Raw genomic sequence first — 22,930 nt, 5'->3', positions numbered from 1 at the left:
TTTGTTCTTCATAAGATGTAATGTGGTATAAATATTTCTATTAAATTTTTTTTGCATTACTGAAGTTCAAAAAAGGATAAGACATTTTACTGATACATTATGTGACCTACCTTTCCGCATTTATTATATGGTACATTATTTTTATCACAGTAATCATACATCAATTCTAGCCCCTCTACACACAGTTTGGCTTTCAGTGAACCTGGTGTGTAGTATATTCCTGCATGAATTACTCCACTGTTGTTGCCACTTTGGTGGGCAGCTGAAAAAAATGAAAATAAGGGAGGTAACTTCAGCAAGAAAGAACTAAATTTACATCTGTATTATCTTTCCAAATTATGCAGTACACAAACCTACCCAGTCTGTTTTCTTTCTCCACTACAGCAAATGAGAGAGTTGGATGTCTGAGGATGAGCTCCCTGGCAGTTGCCATGCCAACAATACCTCCTCCAACAATGACCACATCATATTCCTTTCCCTGGTCTGCAGAACTTAAACAAAAAATACATATCATAACTTATATATCTGCGAGTTCAGGGCCAGTTTCAACCCCTTTCCACTCATTCAAAAGTATGTTTCTTTCCTCACCCCCCCCCCCCCCCCCCCAATTTTAGTAACAAAGTCTCTTCAAAAAAGAAATTAACAAAATACATTTTCCAGCTAAAACTCTTAGTATGTGTGGCGTCCACCTAACACAAGATATTGTGCTAACTATTGTATATACAAATCAGAAATACCATTAATATTTAACATGGAATGAGGGCCCTGAAAGTTAGTAAAATCTGTATTACAAGACAGCAAGACATTCAGTTTGGAAAAATTCAAAATTTCATTATTTTGGAAAACAAGAGCTCTTTGAAAATTAACCTTGAAGTGGATTCTTTGAATCGTAAAACAAAACATGTCTTGAGAATTATTCAAACATCAAAAATTGCGGAGTGAGATGTGGGGCGTTGGAAAATAATCAATTGTTTCAATATATAGGGTAGATAGGTTGGCAACTTTTTCAAAGTTCAGTGGTGAAGAAATATTCTTTATTTTTCTAAATAGGAGTCCAAACATGTGTCACAGTGTGTGATATAATTTGGTATTGTCCTACCTTAAAATTAATTTCTAGACTGTACAAATTTTAACAACAGCAACTAACTTAAAACATTTTCATTTGGCAATTTAGGAGATGTGCAGATGTGTGTGACTATGGCAAGAATACCAATGTAAAACAGTAACCAAGAGCTTTTTTAAAAGCTTAAAGGTACTGGAACACGATTCCACAGGAACAGAAAATTTTTAAAGGGAAAGGGGAATAATGAGGAATTTCAGAAGCGGAAATCTGGATATCTATGCTAAATTCAAAAGGAAGTTGTTTGTTAGAAGAACATTGCATTATTTTGTCCACACTTATAACTTTGCTTTGCCTCCCATGGCCCATGCCAATAAAAGGCTGGGATAGTTGGTAGGGAAAACATTTTTAATATAATTATTTTTTGTTGACACATTTCCAGTTCACCTTTAGCCCACTGGTAATTTTGACTTTGCAACCAGTGCAGACCTAGATCAGCCTTCATGTCCATGCAGACTGATTATGGTCTGCACTGTTCACTATTCTGTCAGTGAATTTTCTTCACTACCCAGATCATGAGATTGAATGATAAACCAGTCCATTTTAGAAGTTTAGCAGGGTAAATGTTAATTTACAGCTTAACAGATGGTGTTCCATTGGTGATGTGTGGTTCCTGCAAATTTATAACACCATTTTTTAGCCATGTCTGTTTGGTCAGGATAAAACTGAAGTGGAAAGATACATTTAGAATTGCAACCACACATGCTTCAAACAATACTAGCCCTCTTCATCAGTAATAAAATCTGAATGGATCACAGGGGCCAGATTGCTCACCAGAAACTAGAGGATTACTGTTTTAGTATTTTAGTACTCATAATAACTTTGGAAATAGTGGGGTACAGTATACCCAACCATGCCAAAAATATGGGGTACAGTGAAAATTTTTGGGTACAAACTAATTATACTGGGTTTTTACTTTCAAATAAAATACTTTAACCCCAAAAGGCAATTTAAGTTAATCTATGTTATCTGCTAATGAATTTATGTTGACATTAAAGCATAAACTTGCATAGCTGACATTTTTTGAAAGCATATTTCGTGTTTAGTTTCATCGGCAGTCCGCTGTGTATTGAACTGGTGTCAGGGTATTTCCTCGCACCTGTTCACATCATATTTCGGAAGATTTAAGTCTCTTATTTAAAATCATGAGGTATCTTTAACCCATTTGAAGTTTCTACATAAATATTAATGTTTAATTTATAGGAGGAAGTAAGTCTGTCCAGTATTTTATGACTTTTGGGATTTTTTAATGTCTTCATTTTCCTAACAGTGAAAAAAACAAGGATAAATGTCCAACAGGGAAAGCCGCATTGTAAAATCACAGCCTCCCCAAACAAAAGCATGCGGACGTGCACATGACCAACATATACACGCACCAAGTAAACACACAAGGACAAAACAAACAAATAAAGGAACACACCGGGGCACTGCCTTGAAACGGTGACAGTGGCAACACCACCACTGGGGAGTAAAATGCAGATATGGGTAAGGCTAAGAGTAACAACTATAAAATATCAGATCAGGGTCCTTGTTTGCCAATTTTTGGGGCCGAAATTCGGCCCCATTCCCCCCTCGAAACAGTATGTTTTTTCCCCCCAAGTATAGAAAAATTCCCCCTCGAAAGAAAAAAAAATTCAAGAAAGAAATCGATACCCAATAGTTTTAGGAGCGTCTCAGATAGTCTTAGGAGTGTCTCGTAACTTAATGGGCCTGATAAAGTTTTACTGATCCGTATAATACGCGCGTTTTTCAGTTCCCCTGATGCGTGTATGCAAAGTTACTTCCCTTTGAAAAAAAATGTTGCATAATGCAAAATCATACCGTAAAAAGATCACAGATGCAACAGGGGCGAAATGCACAAAGATAGATTTGCTTTTTAAGCAGCATTCCCTCAAAAAACTACTGTCACAGACACCGCTGTTTCACCGGGGCCAGACATGCACGATCAGGTAGATACGATGAAGGGAAGCCCTGCTTCGGCTACCACTTCAAAGGCCTAAAGGACCGAAAGATCGACATATGTGGACCTCGATTGGATGTCACATAAATGATTTTATAAAAGAAAATAAAAGTTGCCTGTTTTCAATAGATTATGTTCTGTACAATACTTCAGATATATTCACATTAGTTTGATATCTGTAATACTCAAATGACCTTAATTTAAGGGGTTATGATCAGATGTCATATCTCCAGAATGAATTCCCACCTCCCTTGAAAACGACGCGAAATTCCCCCCTCGAAGGGCCCCGGCCCCAATCCCCAAAAATGTAGAGAGGGCCCTGCAGATCATAAAATAAGTCATCCCCAGAGCAAAATGAGTAACTTCAGGAAGTAAGCTAAAGTGTTCAACCGGTTTAATTTATTGCAAATTATTTGTACACTTAAAATAATTGTTATATCATCCTTAATGAATTTCTGATCGTTGCATTTTAACAATTTAACGTGGCAAAGTTATGCAAGAATTTTAGTTTAAGTAAATCACTCAGACGCTTTATCGAGTACAACATTAGTGAAATCCAAGCGTTTTAAAGATCTCGACCGATTCACTAACATTTTCTGGTTTCTGCATAAAAATTTCGGTTAACAAAGCTTATTTTTGGTTCAGAAATATTTGCTTTACCTAGCTGAATATAAACGACATGAACATTTGCTAAAATTGCGGTTATTCACACAGTTTTTTAGCAACAATTTGCCAAATTTTCCAAAAGCGTTTCGAGCAGACATCTTAACTGACGAACTCTCGCGGAGTCACGTTCAGATATCGCAATGTACATGTAGATCATGTATCCTTTGATGAGACCGCACAGTTCAAAAGAGAGCTGATCGGTAAAGGTGCGAAACTATGGAGGGGGAACTGAAGTGTCCCTCTTGTACAAAATTTTATGTCAAACCTGTTTTATTATCATGTTCGCATAATCTGTGTTCAGGATGTGCCCATAATTTGCAGGATTCTGTGGATAAATTTTTACCTCAGACAGAAGAAAACAATTCGGACCAAGGGGATTTTCCAGAAATTGACAAATTAAGTATTGTCAGTGAAACAGATTCTGGGGTTGTTTGCAATAGCAGACCAAGTAGTTACATTAGTACACCAAGTATTCATAATCTTTTCTTGTCATCTACGCAACTGTCACAAGGCTGTGTGTATGGAATTAAATGTCCTGTATGCAAAAAAGTTACTTATTTGGGTGAAACTGGATTCCAGTCATTACCTAGAAACCGTGTTTTGGATATAATTGTTGAAAAATTTACAGATTCAAAATCAGAGGAAAGCTTACCACAAAAGTGTGAATTATGTGAAAGTGATAACCCTAAAGATGCAACAGTAGTATGTGAACAGTGTGAAGTGTGTTACTGTGACTCGTGCAGGGAACATTGTCATCCTGCACGTGGACCACTAGCAAAACATAACTTGGTGGACCCATTTCAGGGAAAGTCATTATTACGTGCAAAATTAAAGCAAAAGGATCAAAAATGTTACGAGCATACTGAAGAAGTGTTAAGTCTGTACTGTTTAACATGTAAGATCCCTATGTGTATAATCTGTCATCAGGATGGGCCTCATATCAACCACGAGTCTCAGGCAATAGGTGCTATGTGCAAGTCTCATAAGGTGTGTATCTCGATGTGGTGCTTGTAGCATTTAGTGTGAAAAAGGAGTATTATATTTTTATAGCATTTATTTACATATAATTCAGAAGTACGTACCAGTAAATTTTCTGTTAAAAGTTAATAAAACTTTTATTTTGCAGGCTTTTGAGTTTACAAAGTCATCTGTTTAATTATCTGAGAAGCAAAGACTCCATATTTCTAAAATTAAAAAGAACGAAATACCATATATACTGGTTTCTGTACGTATGTTCGGCTTCAAGCTAGGGTAGACTGATAAAATGAAGTAAACCACAGACCCACTAGGAAGTAATGTGCCCAAAATTTAAATAATTCATACCAGATTGTATAAAATTGTATTCTATAACAAAAAGACATGACAAAAAAATGAATGAATAAGTTAATGCATACAAAAGGAACTTTAGGTTCAGGATTGTAATTTCATTTTATATCATATTTATAAAGGCCTGCATAGATGTTTTGCGATCATGCAAGAGAACGTTCTCCCAGATTTGATATAAAAATTCACTTTGCAGTCTCAGTCAAAGCGATTAAGATTTACCAGACCATTGAATCATAAATGACTAGCAAAATCCTTTGAAAATACTTAAAATATTTATTCTATCTAGACAGTTATAAACTTCTATGAATATCTGTTTACTTTATAGTAAATATTAAAATATTTCCAAACTCAATAGTTTCTAATCAATAAATGGTTGTTGCCAGTTTTATGTTAAGTCAAATATTTGGATACAATTTTTGCAGCTGGTTGACTTTTGGGCATAAAAATATTGATTTTGTAAGAACAGAATTGTATGATAATTGATCTGAGAATATATAGAACCTCTGTTGGGTGATTGATGGTGCCGTGGCATTGACTTAGATAACAAGCAACAATCTCACAGGAGAATGTGCTGTTAATTAATCGCTGATTTTATATACCATGTACCATTACCACTACAAGTACTTTTGCTTTTTTCAGTCATACAGTATCATCTTATTTATTTATGGGTGATTTCTAGATTAATTTCTGTTAAGGGAATGTTTGGATGATGTTTAAGATTATTTTGTCCTTGAAATTCTTCCCATTAATTAACAGCTGTTAAAGCAAAATGGAAATTAATCAGTTCTCTTGTAGAAGATTTGAAGCATGTATTTCACTTTAGGATAATTCTGAAAGATTCATTGGCTTCTTTTTCTTCAGGAGAATAATTGTTCATTTAATACCCCAAAAAAGTTAATGGATAAAAAGACAAGTAAGACATTTTCCATCAGTGATTATCTGAAAAGGACATTTGCAATAACTTCTGAATCTTCTAACTAATACCAGACTTTTTAACATTTATATAGACAGTTACGTAGTGTTTTTTGTTGGTTTTTACAAAGCGTTTGGTCCTGTCATATGTAATATTACAGAATTTTTGCTACTTGAAGCTTACCCCAAGTGTCATTGTAATTGACATAGGTGTCAGTCAGCATTAAGTATTAAACATGTTCTCTTAGTATTTAACACATTATCCATAATTGACTAGCCAGGGGTGCGATATTACATCAGCTGATCAGAATTGTATCACAAGAAAAAAAAGGTTGTTGTACTGGATCCATGATGGTCGCAAAGCCACTATGTTGGTTTTCTCGTGGCACGGCATATATGGAATCGTTTTCTCATGGCACGGCATATATGAAATCGTTTTCTCGTGGCACGGCATATATGGAATCAGATGCTTAACTTCTGCTCTACCCTGTTAATCTATGTATCCTTACAGAGAAATACATGTTCCTCTATAACAGCATCAAAAATAAAAAAAAAAATAAGCAGACAGCAATAATTATTGATATATTAGGTATTTAAAATGATAAACCAGTAGTTTAAAGGTATTGTTTAAATACAAAAATGTAGATATTTTATGTTTAACTAGATTCCTTCTGTGTTATAGTATAACAAACATTTTTTCCACATATTTTATTGGCTAAAAGAGTATTATTGTAGACAAAAGGTCCTAAAATACACAGAATTCCTAATATTGCATAACATTTCTGTTCAAACTGTCTCAGAGTATGTGAGTATAGATATTATGCCAAGCATACTAGTGTACCCTTTATTAAAAATTGTTCTTATCTAATTAAGAAATGATTCATTTCGGGTAAATAAAAATTGACAACACAATGTCATAGTTCTAACCTTTTTTTTTTCTCATTCCATAGTTGATGGTGTTGGATATTTAATTTAATGGGAAATATTTTTGTTGCTACCTGGTTTTAATGGCATACTTCCTGCATTTTGACTTCTGTGTGACATTAGTGATGATTAAAGTGTGCACAGTGTTTACCAGCCTATTGATTAGAAATTACCAGGTCAATCATTGGAGGTCAATGATTCCAAACGTATTGTGGTATGTCAAACATGGTAAAACCTTCTTTAATGGCAATTTTGTGAAGTTTACAATATCACATCTTTATGCAGTTGAAAAAGATTTGATTCTTCTCAAAAATTATAACGTCAAGAATTTTACACGTGACCACTCTCTGTATTGCGTTCCCATGCAGTCCCCACCTTTGTTCATTGTATGGAAGTTGTCACCTAGATGCATTAGAGAAATTTACAAATATTTACCAACAGGTACTTTCCCAAAGAGGTGAATACAGTTTTTACTTTGTGTACCTGAAATCTGCGTGCCATGAGAAAACCTTTAGGAATAAAACAAACTTATTTACCTGCGAGGAAGGAAAAAAACAAAAAGCCTTATGTGTTGCATGACTGGGAGTATTAAAGTATTGAAATTCAATCAATTTGTTGCAACATAATATAACCATCTAAGGTATTAAACTTGCATAATAGAGCAATTTTTTACATTTGGAATGCATAAATGCGTATTTGTTGCATGAACTAATGCAGGTATTCAAACATCAGTTTTAATATGAGTATACAATCCGCTACATTGATCTTTAATCCCATTAAACCCGCTGTGAGCGTTAGACGTCTCCAACAAGCATATCACTGCGTGTCTATTTTTGGTGCGAACTATTTAAAATGATAATGAAATTTTGCCATGCATCAAGCACTGTATGAATTAGAACTGTTATGAGATTACAAGTTTTTGTATTTTATGAATAGTCTATTTGAATTTGAAAAGATGTCTAGAAGATGTTTGTTTATATTTATTTTGTAATTCTTATTCATTCAAATGTCATTTTTGTTTGAATGGAAGCTTATGTAAGTAATACCATACTAAACCTACTTCAGACTATAGCTGTTCACTCACAGGTACTATTCTTTACATAAATATATGTAATTAAGAACCAGTTATAATAGTCAACTATTGATAGTTATAGATGTAAGACTACTTTAAACGATTTGACAACTGAAAATGGCCAGGGTCAGCTCTTTAATTTTAAGGTTAAACGTTTCCTAATGTAGACTTTTGGAGCCAATATTAAGCACATGAATAGCGTTGGTAAATAGGGGGAGTTCTCCAGTTAGCGTACTTGTCATTAGCTTTTGTTATGGGACGGTTGTGGTTTGTCGTCTGCAACAGTTAATGTGACAGATCACTTTACCCTATTTGTTTGCTTATTATCGATGACTTCAGAAATATTGGTTTGAATAATATATTAAGATGATTCACGTATTTATGCATATTTTATAGCTTAGAAACTTTCTTCTAACTGTAAAGCTTGGGTAGTGACTTGCTAAATTTGAATAGACAAGAAACTTTAAAAGGAGTTTTTAAGAAAATGTTCTGCTCGAGAGATCTGTTTCAGTAGACACTGTTGTCTAAATAATTGTCTTTGAAATTTTATAAACTATTTTTCAAAATTTCTATTTTCGCTTTAACTGTCACAGCAAATTTCCTCACAGCTCTGAGAAGGAAACTAACAAAAATTTGAATAGCCCTATAAACAAAACATAAAAGTCCAGAAGTCGTTTGTCTGGTACTAGACATGCTGGTTTGAAGTTGCAGTTCCTGATGTATGTTACAGTCTCTATATAAAGTATGAAAAGAATTACAGTGAAGTTGGTTTGATGTTCACAGAATCTCTCAAGAATGTTGCATGATTTGTTACAGTTCTATTTTTGGGTCTAAGATTTATTGAGGGGTGAGGCTGTATGTGAGTTTTATGGTAGTCTTGAGTTAATGAGCAAACAGGAGATGCTCCATTTTTTTTTCCCTTAATAAGCACAAAAAAGAATGATTTGCATGCAGAAATTTATTTATTGCAAGTAATTTACAAAAGAAATATGAAAAACTGATGAAACACTCAAAATGGTAGCCATTAATGTAGTTTAACTGTCAAAAAGAAATGTTTTACCATCAGATAAAAATGAAAAACATCTCCTTCAGGCAAGTAAACTGCATTATTCAGCATAGGCTTATTTATTCTTTGATTTACACTGAATATGGAGCCAGAAAATATGTAAAAGTGGTAACAAAATCTGGCCAAATTTATTGCAAAATGTTTTTTAAACATTATAAAGGATAGGTCTTTCTCTAGAAATTAATATTAAAGTGAGCTCTCTTTGAGATGATACAGAGACAAAAATATATTGTCAACAAAAATGATAGATTTTGTCCCTGAATGCAGAATCTGATTTTATATGTTAACCTTTACCCTGCTAAATTTCTAAAATGGACTGGTCGATCATTCAGTTTGTGTAGTATCATTTATTATTCGAAGGGGTATTCACTCAAAATTATCTGACTGAAGAGCAAATAGTGAAGACCGTGCAGGCTGATCTTGGTCTGCACTGGTCGCAAAGGCAGAATCAACTTACTGCCAGCAGGCTAAAGATTGAAAGGTATTTTGGCTTTTGTTATTACAAATGGATTCAAAATCCATTGATAAATGAATTATCTTACTACTTCAGCACACTGGTACATTGTAGTCACAATTAATTAAACATGGACACCTGGTTTGCGCAAAATCAAATTAACAATTAGTTGTAAGGTTAAAAACAAATAAGCACTGCATGAGAAATTGATGATGTTTGCTGTAATATTGCAAATGATGCAGACTTATGTTAAAAACACCTGTCTACGAACAAAAAATGGAGCTACAACTTTTGTGAATGAAATTGTCACACATTCAACAACAAATATTTATACAGATGTAACTTTTGTTCATCCGTTTAGCTAATCGGCACAGGCCAAGAAGGCCGATTTTATCTTAATTTTCGTAACAGACTTTCGACTGTTTGTCTTGTGCATCTTACGATAACACCTTAAATAAAACCCTGTTTGCATATCTCACCTATTAAGTGAATTTATAATTGTCATGTGCAAATATTGACACTTCTAATACTGGTAATCAAACAAATCTTCCTGCTTTATCATGGTTCGGCCCTATTAGAGTTGCCGTCAAGATGTCTAGGAAATTCGCTTTTGTTATCAGCAGATTCGGCCCAATGGCATTCTTGATTTCCTATTACAGTGTACAATTCTCCCCTGGAATTTCAGAAAACATTTGCATCTTCTGTAGATATGTGTCAGAAATTCGATGAATCTGTGGACTAAGATGGGTTTTTTCAGGTTTTCTTTGATATTTGTACTTGTGCTGTTAAGAGTCCCAGCAGGGTTTCATAATGGTGTTCACCTGCGTAAGTAATTAAAAATTCAAAATATTCAGAAAAAAACGTATCCTGGTGTCATGAAAATGCAAAAAACTTACTTTTCCCATTTTTTAATTTTGTTTAGGTATTTTGACAATCAGCACAGTTACCCTGTTAAAATTTTGATGGAATTGTACCATAATTCACTTACTACTATAAAGTCATAAGTTTTCATGAGGGATTAATTTTCATGTTTTTATGATTTCTCAAGAATAAGTCATCATTATTACATTTATGAGGACGTTTTATTGCTTATAAACATGTTGAAGATTAAAATGTCTTGTTATTAGACTGTTCCTTAATTTTGTAAACTTTTATAGTGCAATATTTTCTGTACCTGGACGAAGATGTTTTTTGTGACTGACTTTACAAATTACAAAACCCCTATGACCTTGGTGTACAAATCGGATTTTTCAGTGGAATAAACCAAATCTAACGATATAGGATAACCCATAAACTAAAATGATAGAATGGCATTTATGATGCCCTTTAAGTTATATAGTTGCAGGTCAGAAAAAAAATACGGGATATAATCAAAAGAAAAGTAACCCCATTGCATTTTCAGTAGGATTTCAGATCAAATTTTGTTTCCTCTGATGAAACTATATGAAGCTTTTTTTATTTTGTAATACATGCGGCCCATCATGAGGCAAGGAGTTAGCAAATGATTTTGTCATTTCTGAGATTATTTACTTTAAACTGGAAAGATAATTTTAATAAAACAGTGAATATCTTTGCTGAAATCAATATTGCACATTCAGCCATGTACATAAATACGGTAGATCTGAAAAGATAATGCATGGCATCCGCACAGGGGCAATTTTGGTGTCAGAAATTCAAGGTATATTGGTATATATGTTTCTGTATGATTGTATGCTATACTCCAGCTGGTGAAGGTGTGTACCAAATTACCCAGGGGGCAGTCAGGGACAGGTATTTGAATTAAAGGGGCAGGTGAGCTACCTCTCTCTCAGATAAGCTTGATAAGAAAAAATAATTACTGATAGGCCCATTTTAAATGGTTGATTAATGCCCTAGGTATGTTTTCAGAAGATAAAAAATATTGATTTAGATTTTTGACCATTGTATAATATTTGATTTTATAGTCGACAGATAATAAAATAAGTCGTTAAACTGCCATTGTAAATTAAACAGTTAAATTGAATTGGATGAATAAAGTCACATGGTGGAAACTGACTTCTGTTGACCTCAGTTAATATTATGTAGATTTCCAATTTGATAGAATATCTTTTTAACTTCAAAATAGTTTATTCAGAGAGATACTGTAACTGCAAACGATTGATTAGCAACATTTTAAGCAGAGATTTCCATTAAGATTTCATTAGTTAAACATGCAGAGTTGGTCTGCACGTAGGGAGACCACCATTGCAGCAGTTTCTTTATTTGGTATGGAAATGATGCTTGGCATGCAAACAAGATATTTATGAGGTTATTGTTGTAAAATCCACATTTTTTGTGCAATGAAGGCAAAAACAATGAGAAAATGTCAGTGCAGTTCGAAAGTTGATTTTCTCAAGGAATGCACATTTTCAGGAATCTGCTTGTAAATGAATTTTTTTTTTGTCTATTTTATGTGATATTTTAGTAATCTGTATATTTTGGGGGTTTTTTTGTTGTTTTTGTTTTGTTTTGTTTTATGTTTGTGGTAATGATGGAACATTTTCTTTGCCATTTTGTGATAATGGGCAAGTTAGAAAATTTAGATAGCAGCTGCTGAAGTTTTTATGAATAAATGTACATTTTTTTTCATTTTAAGATAGTTGATTTATTAAACAATATCAGTTCAGTACACACCAATGCAACAAAGATACTTCATATTTCCTTGTTTCCAGTCTATAGATCATGCATTTATAGATTTTGTGCCTTATGGTACATTTATAGATTTTTTCTACTGAATGACATGATGATATGCCAGTAAGCCGTCTCTATGATAGCAGATCTATCCCTTTAATTTTCAAGTGGAAGCCAACAGCTCTGTTTGACTTTAATCATTACCTTGGTAAAGCAGACATATGTACAGCAGGCGCCTGGAGTGTGAAAATCATTTAGCAAATCGCTTCTAATTTGTTACCTGCTTTTGAGAAGGATCAAAATTATGCGGATTTGGGATTTTAGTGGCATTAGAAATAAATGGGGATAAACACATACTAAATTGATTCCAAATTTATGAGCTTCTCCTTTTGACATGGCATTCATGACAACTTGATCTTCCAGCAAATCAGTTCCAATATTTGTGTCTGCTGTAGATTTAGTAGAGCTGGGAGAGATGAGTGGTTTCTTTTGTCATTGACCCAGGGCTTTTTTCCCTACAAATCTACCTCCGAAAAAGGAGATAATCCCAAAGCAAAAAAAGTATAAGTTTTTTCCCAGTGCTGAATTTAAAATTCCCAAATGAGTGTTACCTTTTAGGGTTTTTGGCTGTTTTAAAATAGTTCTGCTAATTTGTATGTGTATTTTTGTCATTAAAACAACAGTTTTACTGTTAGCGTTTTCCTTCTGAATAATGTACAGAGCATCTTCATTCCTTCTGCATAATGTACAGAGTATCGTCTTCTGCAAAATGTACAGAGTGTCGTCTTCTGCATAATTTACAGTGTGTCGTCTTCTGCATAATGTACAGAGTGTCTCCTTCTGCATAATGTATAGTGTGTCGTCTGCATAATGTACAGAGTGTCTCCTTCTGCATAATGTACAGTGTGTCGTCTGCATAATGTACAGAGTGTCTCCTTCTGCATAATGTACATTTGGTTTTTCTGTTTTAAAATAGTTCCCTTCTGCAAATTGATATGTGTATTTTGCATTAAAACAACAGTACTGTAGCATTTCCTTCTGAATAATGTACAGAGTGTCTCCTTCTGCATAATGTACAGAGTGTCTCCTTCTGCATAATGTACAGTGTGTCGTCTTCTGCATAATGTACAGAGTGTCTCCTTCTGCATAATGTACAGTGTCTCCTTCTGCATAATGTACAGAGTGTCATTTCCTTTTGCATAATGTACAGATTGTCTCCTTCTGCATAATGTACAGAGTGTTGTCTAGAGTGTCTCCTGCATAATGTACAGAGTGTCATCCCCTTCTGCATAATGTACATAATGTCTCCTTCAGCATAATGTACAGAGTGTTGTCTAGAGTGTCTCCTGCATAATGTACAGAGTGTCTCCTTCTGCATAATGTACAGAGTGTTGTCTAGAGTGTCTCCTCATAATGTACAGAGTGTCTCCTTCTGCATAATGTACAGAGTGTCGTCTAGAGTGTCTCCTTCTGCATAATAATGTACAGCGTGTCTCCATCTGCATAATGTACAGAGTGTCTCCTACATAATTATGAAAATGTATTATGTACAGCACATTTAGTGGAACTGCTGGTCTTCTGTGGCCAGCAAGCTTGATTGCTTGTAATATTGCACACTAAAGAATCTTGACAAGGATCAGAAGTTTTGGGAATTTCATCTGTATACTTATGTGTTATGCAGAATATGTATGATTATCAAGTCTAACAACTCTTCTTTAAATTGTCTCCCTTTAGAAAACAAAGTTAGCATTTTGTGATCCAAAGAAAGATAATCCAGAAAGGTCATAAAACGTTTCAGAAAATTAAATTTAATGCAAGTTGATACTAATTATAGTTAAAAAATAATTCTGAATACCAGAATAATTTCCTTTATCAATCTTATCATATATTACATGAAGACCATTTGGTTGTTGCAGCCACCATTTTGTCTTTAGAGATCAGTAAATCTATTCTTTATCACTATGATCACATCAACTATCTGATCTTACTGAGTTATATACAGCTTTGACCAAAGGCTCCCTACACCCTATCAGTCCTTTAACCATTACTTGATGAAAGCAAAGAAAAAATATCAAAAGATAATATTTTCCCAGCCATGTGACCAAGTTGAATAATGACTGCTCCCTCCTGTATTAACAGATGGTTGCAAGAAGAAATGGGAAGATGCTCTATGATATAAATCTAGACAAATCTGCAACAAAGGGGTAAGATGGAGTTATGCTACACTACATTGGTAAATCAATATTACTGAATGAGGTGCAATTAGAATTTATGATTTTCACAGGAATTTGAACAGATGGCTTGTAAAATTACTTCTCCATGTTCCTCAAATGAGGTCTAACCTAATCACACTAATCCTTATCAAGTGTTCAATCAAAGTTTTGTAAATTGTCAAAAATTGCTGAAAATGACAAATTGGGGAATAGCTGTGGCAGGAAGTCTGAAAGAAACTGGCGGTTGCAAACATAAAGTATTTCTGTTGCTTTTGACACATGATCCAAATTGAAATTTTTAAGAGATTAATTAAAGAAATATGAATTTATGTATTTTGAGAAGAGTAGATTTTATCACAATGCAATTTTAGGCTGTTTTTTGTTGTATTTTCAGATCTTATTGGTAGACCGCTTATTTTGAACCACAAAATCACCTTGAAAGGAAAACTATAAAATCAGCCACAATAGAAACATTTGCTTTAACTACCTGTAATTTGGGTTTTATTGCCACGGTTATTTCTGATCAATTTAAGTTAATCAGAAAGATGCTGTTAGGACACCACTGTTTCACGCCCAGTTTGTATTGTGTTTTTGTCATGTTTTTCAGCAGGTGGTTCATCTATAGTCAAATTTAATTTAACCTCATTTAGGAGTAATCCTGCACAGTATAAAGTATTACGGTTTGTGTGACACTAAAGACACCTAGTTCAGCTTTCAACATAATGAAATAGTCTGTATCCTATACTTTGATTATGATTTTGGTCAGTGCCGACTGTCAGTGTCATATCTACCGAGTGCCGAGCACCAGTGTCCCACAGTCCAATCTCAATCCATGTTAAATGCCAGTGTCCCAAAGTCTACACTTGATCAGTGTTGTTTGTCATGATAGTGTCCCACAGTCCACACTTGATCAGTGCTGTGTGTCAGTGTCCCACAGTCCACACTTAATCAGTGCTGTGTGTCAGTGTCCCACAGTCCACACTTAATCAGTGCTGTGTGTCAGTGTCCCACTGTCCACACTTGATCAGTGCTGTTTGTCATGACAGTGTCCCACAGTCCACACTTTATCAGGGCTGTGTGTCAGTGTCCCACAGTCCACACTTGATCAGTGCTGTGTGTCAGTGTCCCACATTCCACACTTGATCAGTGCTGTGTGTCGGTGTCCCATACACTTGATCAGTGCTGTGTGTCAGTGTCCGGCAGTCCACACTTGATTAGTACTGTGTGTCAGTGTCCCACCCACTTGATCAGTGCTGTGTATCAGTGTCCCACAGTCCACACTTGATTAGTGATGTGTGCCAGTGTCCCACAGTCCACATTGATCAGTGCTGTGTGTCAGTGTCCCACAGTCCATACTTGATCAGTGTTGTGTGTCAGTGTATGAACATCAGTGCTGTCATTTATCTGTTCTTTGATGTGTGTTACAGAGCTAGGTGTTGCAAAATTTTAGAGCATAATGGGAAAGTAGTCCTGAGAGGACTTGCATGTATTTTTAGGTAGGCTGTAAAACACCAAAAAACCCTTGAGAGATAACCAAATTTGCATACAATTTCCTGTTGTCAGGAACTAGACAAGATTAAATAAAATAAATTTCTGTCCCATAGGAATTTCCTAAGCACCATTTGAAAAGTGAAGATCTAAGGTACACTTTCTTATATTCTTGTCTCTGTTTTGTCAATATAACACCTTTTTACCCATGAATCATTTCCTGTATTTTGATACATGACAATCGAGTTCTTCAGTATTTGTGAAGAATTTTATCCTTATTTACATTTGAGATAATTGTCAGGGGCAGGCGTCCCAAGTCTAATCCGATTTGTAAGTTTATTGCATGTAGATAAGATTATTGTCAACAAACAATGTTCAAAATGCAGAGTATAATGAGGGCAGCTAGACTTATCCCAAGATGCACCATGCAGTTTAGCTTTAGCGTTTTAGTTTTATCGTTATCTTTTCATTGATAAATTATTATTTTGTCTTGGTTACAACTCCTGTAGAACACTATTTCAGATTTTTAGATAGGGGAAAGTAATGTCATAATAGAAAGAAACAAGGGATATTTGCTACAGAAATGACTTTTGTTATAATCTTTGTATAAACAGTGTCAAGTATTTTCACTGGTGTAACTGATATACATGAACCCACAAAACCATTTTTCCCTTGTTCGGTGACATTCTTTTAAAGCCGTATATCTTATTAAAAAGATTTGTTGTTGCAGAGTCATTAGAGACTCTTTAGAAAATGGTTGTTGCTTGTAAGTGCAACTGTTATGTTACACTGTATGATTACATGTAAAAATGAATATTATATGATGATAATATTTTTTCTACCATGTTTGAATAGATTCAGTATTACAGTCAGGCAGCATGGCATCTGAAATGATCAAGAACAACAAAGTTTGTCTGCTTGAAACATCATCTCATCTCGAAGTCAGATCGACAAGCACATCGTCAAGCACATCGTCAAGGTGTTTCCAGTTTCTGTTGATCATTTATTCACTTTCTAAAGCTGTTTCACACATACGATAAGAAGACCATTCAGGATGACAATACTTCATTATCCGACATTATGTCAGTGTCACCTCACTTCGGATACCGTTCATTTATATGCATCATGTTTCAGTTTTTGCCCTCTTAAATCTTCACATTCTTCTATTATGGTCGGACTGTTGTACAAATACGATGTAATTTAAAAACAAATTATTCAAAAATAACCTGATTGAACACTAAAGTTTGAAAACTGAAACTGGTTAAGTAGATGGTATCTTGTTTGTTTTGTTTGCACAACTTTAACTTAGGGCTCTACTGTTGTTTGTATGTTATTTATGGTTAGGTAATTTCAAGTTATTGTAATGAAATGCGATTTTTTTCTTTGTTATTGCTGTATACAAAGTAGTGGTGTTTTTTTTTACCAATTCATTGCAGAAATGAAAATTGGAAATTTGTTTGACAACACATGAAACAGTTCAGCTAGACTTCCTGTCTGTCTGTTAAGCTACAATGTCTAAATAGGAAAGAGAGAAGCTTATCTGGACTTCATTATGTTGCAACTCTTGATGGATACATTTTTGTAACAAAGAGGTCCTTTTTTTTTGCAATGGCAATGTTTCTGTTAGCATCATGCTGTTATTGTAATATGTATGTTCATTCAAAAAGAGTGCTCTGGAAATAAAATTCCAATGTAAAATATATTTTAAAACAGTATCAAGCACATAAAAACAGTCTCAAGCTCAATGTGATCTATATTAAAACCGACTGTTACAAAATATAAAACATGGCTCTCCCTTTCCGAGGATATAACAAATATTGCTAGAAATTGGTTTGCAATTAACAACAACAGATTTATGTGGAGGAATTAAGTGATTTAATGATTTATCCCACACTTTCACATGTTTCAGATTAAAAACTAGAAAGCAATATGTTGACAAACATGTTTCTTGGGTATAAAAAGAAAGTTTAGTGCATGTTGCCTGTCAAAGGTTAATTGGTTCCATTAACATATGGTAATGAATTACATCAGGCCATCAGAAGTGGTGCTGAAAAGAAACCCTATCCCCATAAAGTCTTAGAAATGTCTGAAAACTTGAAATGAAACTTTAATGAGGTCTGCTTCAACTCTTCTTTGGTTTCTACTATTTTTAATGAAATTTATGACAGGGAAAGTAATGGTGGGTGTTCCAGAGAGGAGGGGTATAACAAAATGGCTGTCTGGCACCAACCCCATGATTCCCTTTCTAACTCAGTGTCTGAAGGATGCATTTCTAACATTGGTTCTGTCATATTTTTTTTATCTATCTTTTTTTTATGCAGCTTGTCAAATTAATACTATTATAAGAGTGATATTAATTAAAGATGTCTGTAAGTTATTTTAAATCCTGAATGAAAATTATCTAAATTGTTCGTGTTTAACTGTTTCATAACATTATTTCCACTCTTTTGATTGCAATATAATATTGACATTAATAGTACGAGAGTGCTTCCTAAATTTTAAAAAAGTAAAAGCATAAACCTGATATTAATCAATGTCAAATTCTACTGTTTAAGGAAATTGTTTTATGGGATGTGTGATCTATCCCATCATTTTGCCTAGGCCTTTCCTTGACAACCATTATAGAGCTTTCAGGAGAAATTTCCATTGATGTTAAGTTAATGTTTAATGGACCAAGTCTATGGATAATGGAACAGAGAGAGACATTGTTTAATTACATTATTTCAAAAAATAACATTATCTCCGATAGCTCTGTAAACAGACAGCTTGAAGTTGAAGAAGATACAAAAAAGTGTGTACTCATTCTCAAGCACTTCAGCACTTTCTTAGGTACACATTGTGAAAATTGTTGTTTATTTAGCAGTGTTATATCAATTACAGAGGGAAAATTCAATTGTGAATCATTGGCAGTTTTAGTTTACTTTCATTTTGTTATACTTGATCAGTTTGCAAAGGAATTTTAATGATTAACTAATTTCAGTCTTAGCACTACTGCTTGAGTCCCTCAAAATGAACCAGCACTCATGTTGGAAGGCAATTTCAATTTACTTTCATTTTGTTATATATTTGATCAATTTTGCAAAAGGATTCTAATGATTGACAAATTTCAGTCTACATGTATAGCACTTCTGCTTGGTACCCGGCCCCCTCAATATCACCATCACTGGCATCCCCAATATACCTGAGTACTCGCCCCCGAATACACCAGAACTCGCCCCATGAATATACCAGTGCTCACAGACATATAACTCATTTATAATTGCACTTTATATAAAATAAATATTAAATATATTTAATAAAAATGATACTATTTTAGAGATAAAAGTTGGGAAAAGAGAGAACTTTTCAATATCTCAGTAGTTCATTATTAATAACATGGAAAAAGAAGCCATTTGGTTATTTTTGATCCCTTTGAAGTGAGTTATCAAGACGGTTAAATGATTTACAGGTTTCTGGATGACACGCCCCCAGAATGCCACATGAAAGCTTTAGAGGGGTGGGGTAGCAACCATGTGGTGTATCAGAAAATTCCATGTATTCTGTTTTATGTTGAAATTCAACAGTTTCGTATATTTTGATGGTTGTTTTATGGATGTCATCACAAACCTGGAATTCTTACATGTCTTAAATGCTAACACTTCACAGCTTTTCATTATGATGAATATGTTGAAGTATAAATGAAAAATGAGCACTCACTCATTAAACATTATTTTAATTGTGAAATGATAACCTGTTATTACATATATGAATCCTGATATTAATTGCCAGGCCATGTCATCAATGTAATAAAATGCTTATGAAATGGATTGCCAGTCAGTAGACAAAACTTTTGACTCTGGGTACTTCACGAGCTCATGGGATAGTTTTGACTATGACAGACAAGCCAATCAATAAAATGAATTCTGTTTGTTTGTTTTGAGTTTAACGCTGTTTTTCAACAGTATGGTAACCAGTGTTCCTGGATTCTGTACCAGTACAAACCTGTTCTTCCTGTCACTAAAAACAGTCCCAAGTGTTTTGATATCTAGCTTCCCCACATGAGTCAGAGGTGGAGGACGAATGATTTCAGACACAGTGTCTTTTCTCAAATCGCACCTCGCCCAGGGCTCGAACTCACGCCCCTGCGATCCGTAGATCTGCGCTCTCCCTGTTGAGCTAAGCAGGCGGGCTGATAAAATTAAAGTACTGGCAATATCACATACCACATGATGTTGAGTTGAAGGAGATTACAGCCATTGTACACAGGACTCCTAGTCAGATCTCGATGGCCATGCAAACAGACCAAGATGGATCAGAAAAAGCTAGACAAGTTGTACTCTGCAACCAACTATCTAATAATTGGTTCAGTTTTGTTCTTATTACATACCCATAAAATAAGTTTGTAAAAGAACTAAACCATTACAATATCTGTCTGCAATCAAGAAAAGATTATTTTCTCTTGGAGAAGTTGCTGCAGTATCAGTCTGCAATGTTCTGATACTGTGAGAATAAACTAGGTCCCCGACTGGTCATTTGCATATTTTCTCTTCAAAAGATTGTGCTTATTACATTTTGATATACCCTGGGAGACATCTTTTCTCTCTTGCCACCAGCAAGGCTCCTGGGCTTCTTCAGTCAGGCCGACCAGACAAACTTCTGTCTGACATGAAATATAAACAAATGATTGGATTGTAATTTCATTTCAATGAATATTCAATTGCCGGCACTAGCAATATATTCAATTTACTGTGGGATATGCATATTAACACAGATTGTGAAGTGTTTGAGAAAATGAAAATAAAAAGTTGGCAGTTGAGGCATTGGCAAATATTAACAGACAACAGAGGCTGTATTGAATCATTTTCTTAAATGCAGAAATTAAATGTGTTTTTCATGCATTTTATAGATGAATTGTGAGTCATACTGCCGTATACCTAACAAGTCACATGTTTGCCAGTCAAATAAACTATATTTAAATAGTCGAAAGATTTTGATTGGTTGACTAGTTCTTGATTGTTTATAGATATAAACAAATCATTCTCACTTATCTTGGAAAGAGCTGTAAATGCTTTTCATTATAAATTATTATCAAAACAATTATCTTGTCACAGAATAATATTGTTAACATTGTCACTACAGCCCTGTAACTGCAATATGCATAAAGAAGTAAATTCTTACAGTCTTGTGGTGACTGAATCCATTTCTACAAAGTTGATCTTAGATGAGGGCTTTTTAGCTCACCTGTCACAAAGTGACAAGGTGAGCTTTTGTGATCGCGCGGTGTCCGTCGTGCGTCAGTGCGTGCGTCCGTCCGTCCGTAAACTTTTGCTTGTGACCACTCTAGAGGTCACATTTTTCATGGGATCTTTATGAAAATTGGTCAGAATGTTCACCTTGATGATATCTAGGTCAAGTTCGAAACTGGGTCACGTGCCTTCAAAAACTAGGTCAGTAGGTCTAAAAATAGGAAAACCTTGTGACCTCTCTAGAGGCCATATATTTCACAAGATCTTCATGAAAATTGGTCAAAACGTTCACCTTGATGATATCTAGGTCAAGTTCGAAACTGGGTCACGTGCCATCAAAAACTAGGTCAGTAGGTCAAATAATAGAAAAACCTTGTGACCTCTCTAAAGGCCATATTTTTCATGGGATCTGTATGAAAGTTGGTCTGAATGTTAGTCTTGATGATTTCTAGGTCAAGTTCGAAACTGGGTCACGTGCGGTCAAAAACTAGGTCAGTAGGTCTAAAAATAGAAAAACCTTGTGACCTCTCTAGAGGCCATATATTTCATGAAATCTTCATGAAAATTGGTCAGAATGTTCACCTTGATGATCTCTAGGTCAAGTTTGAAAGTGGGTCACGTGCCATCGAAAACAAGATCAGTAGGTCAAGTAATAGAAAAACCTTGTGACCTCTCTAGAGGCCATATTTTTTATGGGATTTGTATGAAAGTTGGTCTGAATGTTCATCTTGATGATCACTAAAGTCCAGGTTCAAAGTGATCTACGTCCTTCAAAAACTAGTCAGTAGGACAAATAATTCAGAAAACATTGTTGAATCCACTCCCAGGCCAATTTCATGGATCGTATGAACATTGGTCTGAGTGCATCGTGATGATATTAAAAGTCTGATTCAAACAGCCATGATGTGGTTGAAGGAATACAGCCATTGTACCAGGACTCCTATAATCTCGATGGCAGCAAACAGACCAAGTGATCTGAAACTAGAGCCAAGTTGTAACTCTGGATCTCACCATAATAATTGGTTCAGATTTGTTCCTTATTAGATACCCATAAATAAGTTGTAAAAAAAATCAAACCTTAAATATCGTCATGCAAATAAGAAAAATATTTTCTCTTGGAGAGTTGCGCAGTACATCTGCATGTTGATACTGTAGAATAATACTGGTCCCCGACTGTCATTTGCATATTTTCTCTCAAAGATTGTGCTTCATACATTTTGATATACCCTGGAGTACATCTTATTCCACTTCCACCAGCAAGGCTCCTGGCTTCTCTAGCAGGCCACCAGACAAACTTCTGTCGACATGGAAATATAAACAATGATGATTGTAATTTCATCCAATGAATATCATTGCCGCACTACAATTTTCAAATGTACTGTGGGATACAATATAGCACAGATTGTGAAGTGTTTGAAAAATGAAAATAAAAACGTTGTGCAGCTTGAGCATTGGCAAATATTAACAGACAACAGAGCTGTATGAATCATTTCATAAATGCAGAAATTGAAGTGATTTTTTAGCATTTTATAAGTGCTGAGTCAACTTATACCTAAATAACAATCACTCGAATATGCATGTATTGTTCAATGCAGTCAAAATAATAACTAGTCAAAAATGTGATTGTGACCAGTCTTTTTAAACCATAAACTAATCATTCCACATACCGGTAATATCTGGAAAAGCATAAATGGCATTTTATAATTAATAAAAACAATTTCTTGTCACAGAATAATATAACATTGTCAAAACAGCACTGTCAACTGCAATAAAAAAAAGAAGTATATCTTGTAACGTAGGTCTGTGGGACCAAATCCATTTCAACATCTTACATTTACAACATCCTTAGATGACG

The 22,930-nt window shown here is 34.6% G+C and overlaps 2 protein-coding genes across 4 annotated transcripts in view; one reads left to right on the top strand and one right to left on the bottom strand.

Moving 5' to 3' along the window:
* The window catches only part of LOC123528892 (L-2-hydroxyglutarate dehydrogenase, mitochondrial-like), a 29,100-nt gene extending 25,217 nt beyond the window's left edge, over positions 1–3,883 (bottom strand). Inside the window, exons 1-3 of the mRNA XM_045308962.2 lie at positions 3,741–3,883; positions 358–491; positions 111–262 (exon numbers count right to left, since the gene is read on the bottom strand). Coding sequence (XP_045164897.2) covers positions 111–262; positions 358–491; positions 3,741–3,844 — 390 coding nt within the window. The 5' untranslated portion in view covers positions 3,845–3,883. The remainder of the gene's footprint in view (positions 1–110; positions 263–357; positions 492–3,740) is intronic.
* Positions 3,884–3,899: 16 nt separating this feature from the next.
* The window catches only part of LOC123528859 (E3 ubiquitin-protein ligase TRIM9-like), a 142,750-nt gene continuing 123,719 nt past the window's right edge, over positions 3,900–22,930 (top strand). For 2 of the 3 annotated variants that reach the window (XM_053518591.1, XM_053518595.1), the window contains exon 1: positions 3,900–4,733. In XM_053518591.1, the coding sequence (XP_053374566.1) occupies positions 3,963–4,733 (771 nt within the window). In that variant the 5' untranslated portion in view covers positions 3,900–3,962. The remainder of the gene's footprint in view (positions 4,734–22,930) is intronic. The other variant, XM_053518589.1, reaches the window with a different exon arrangement.

Source organism: Mercenaria mercenaria, chromosome 1 (assembly GCF_021730395.1).
Source record: "Mercenaria mercenaria strain notata chromosome 1, MADL_Memer_1, whole genome shotgun sequence".
Classification (NCBI taxonomy): Eukaryota; Metazoa; Mollusca; class Bivalvia; order Venerida; family Veneridae; genus Mercenaria; species Mercenaria mercenaria.
Note: the sequence above shows the minus strand (reverse complement) of the source record. Positions and strands in the feature narration are given on the sequence as shown.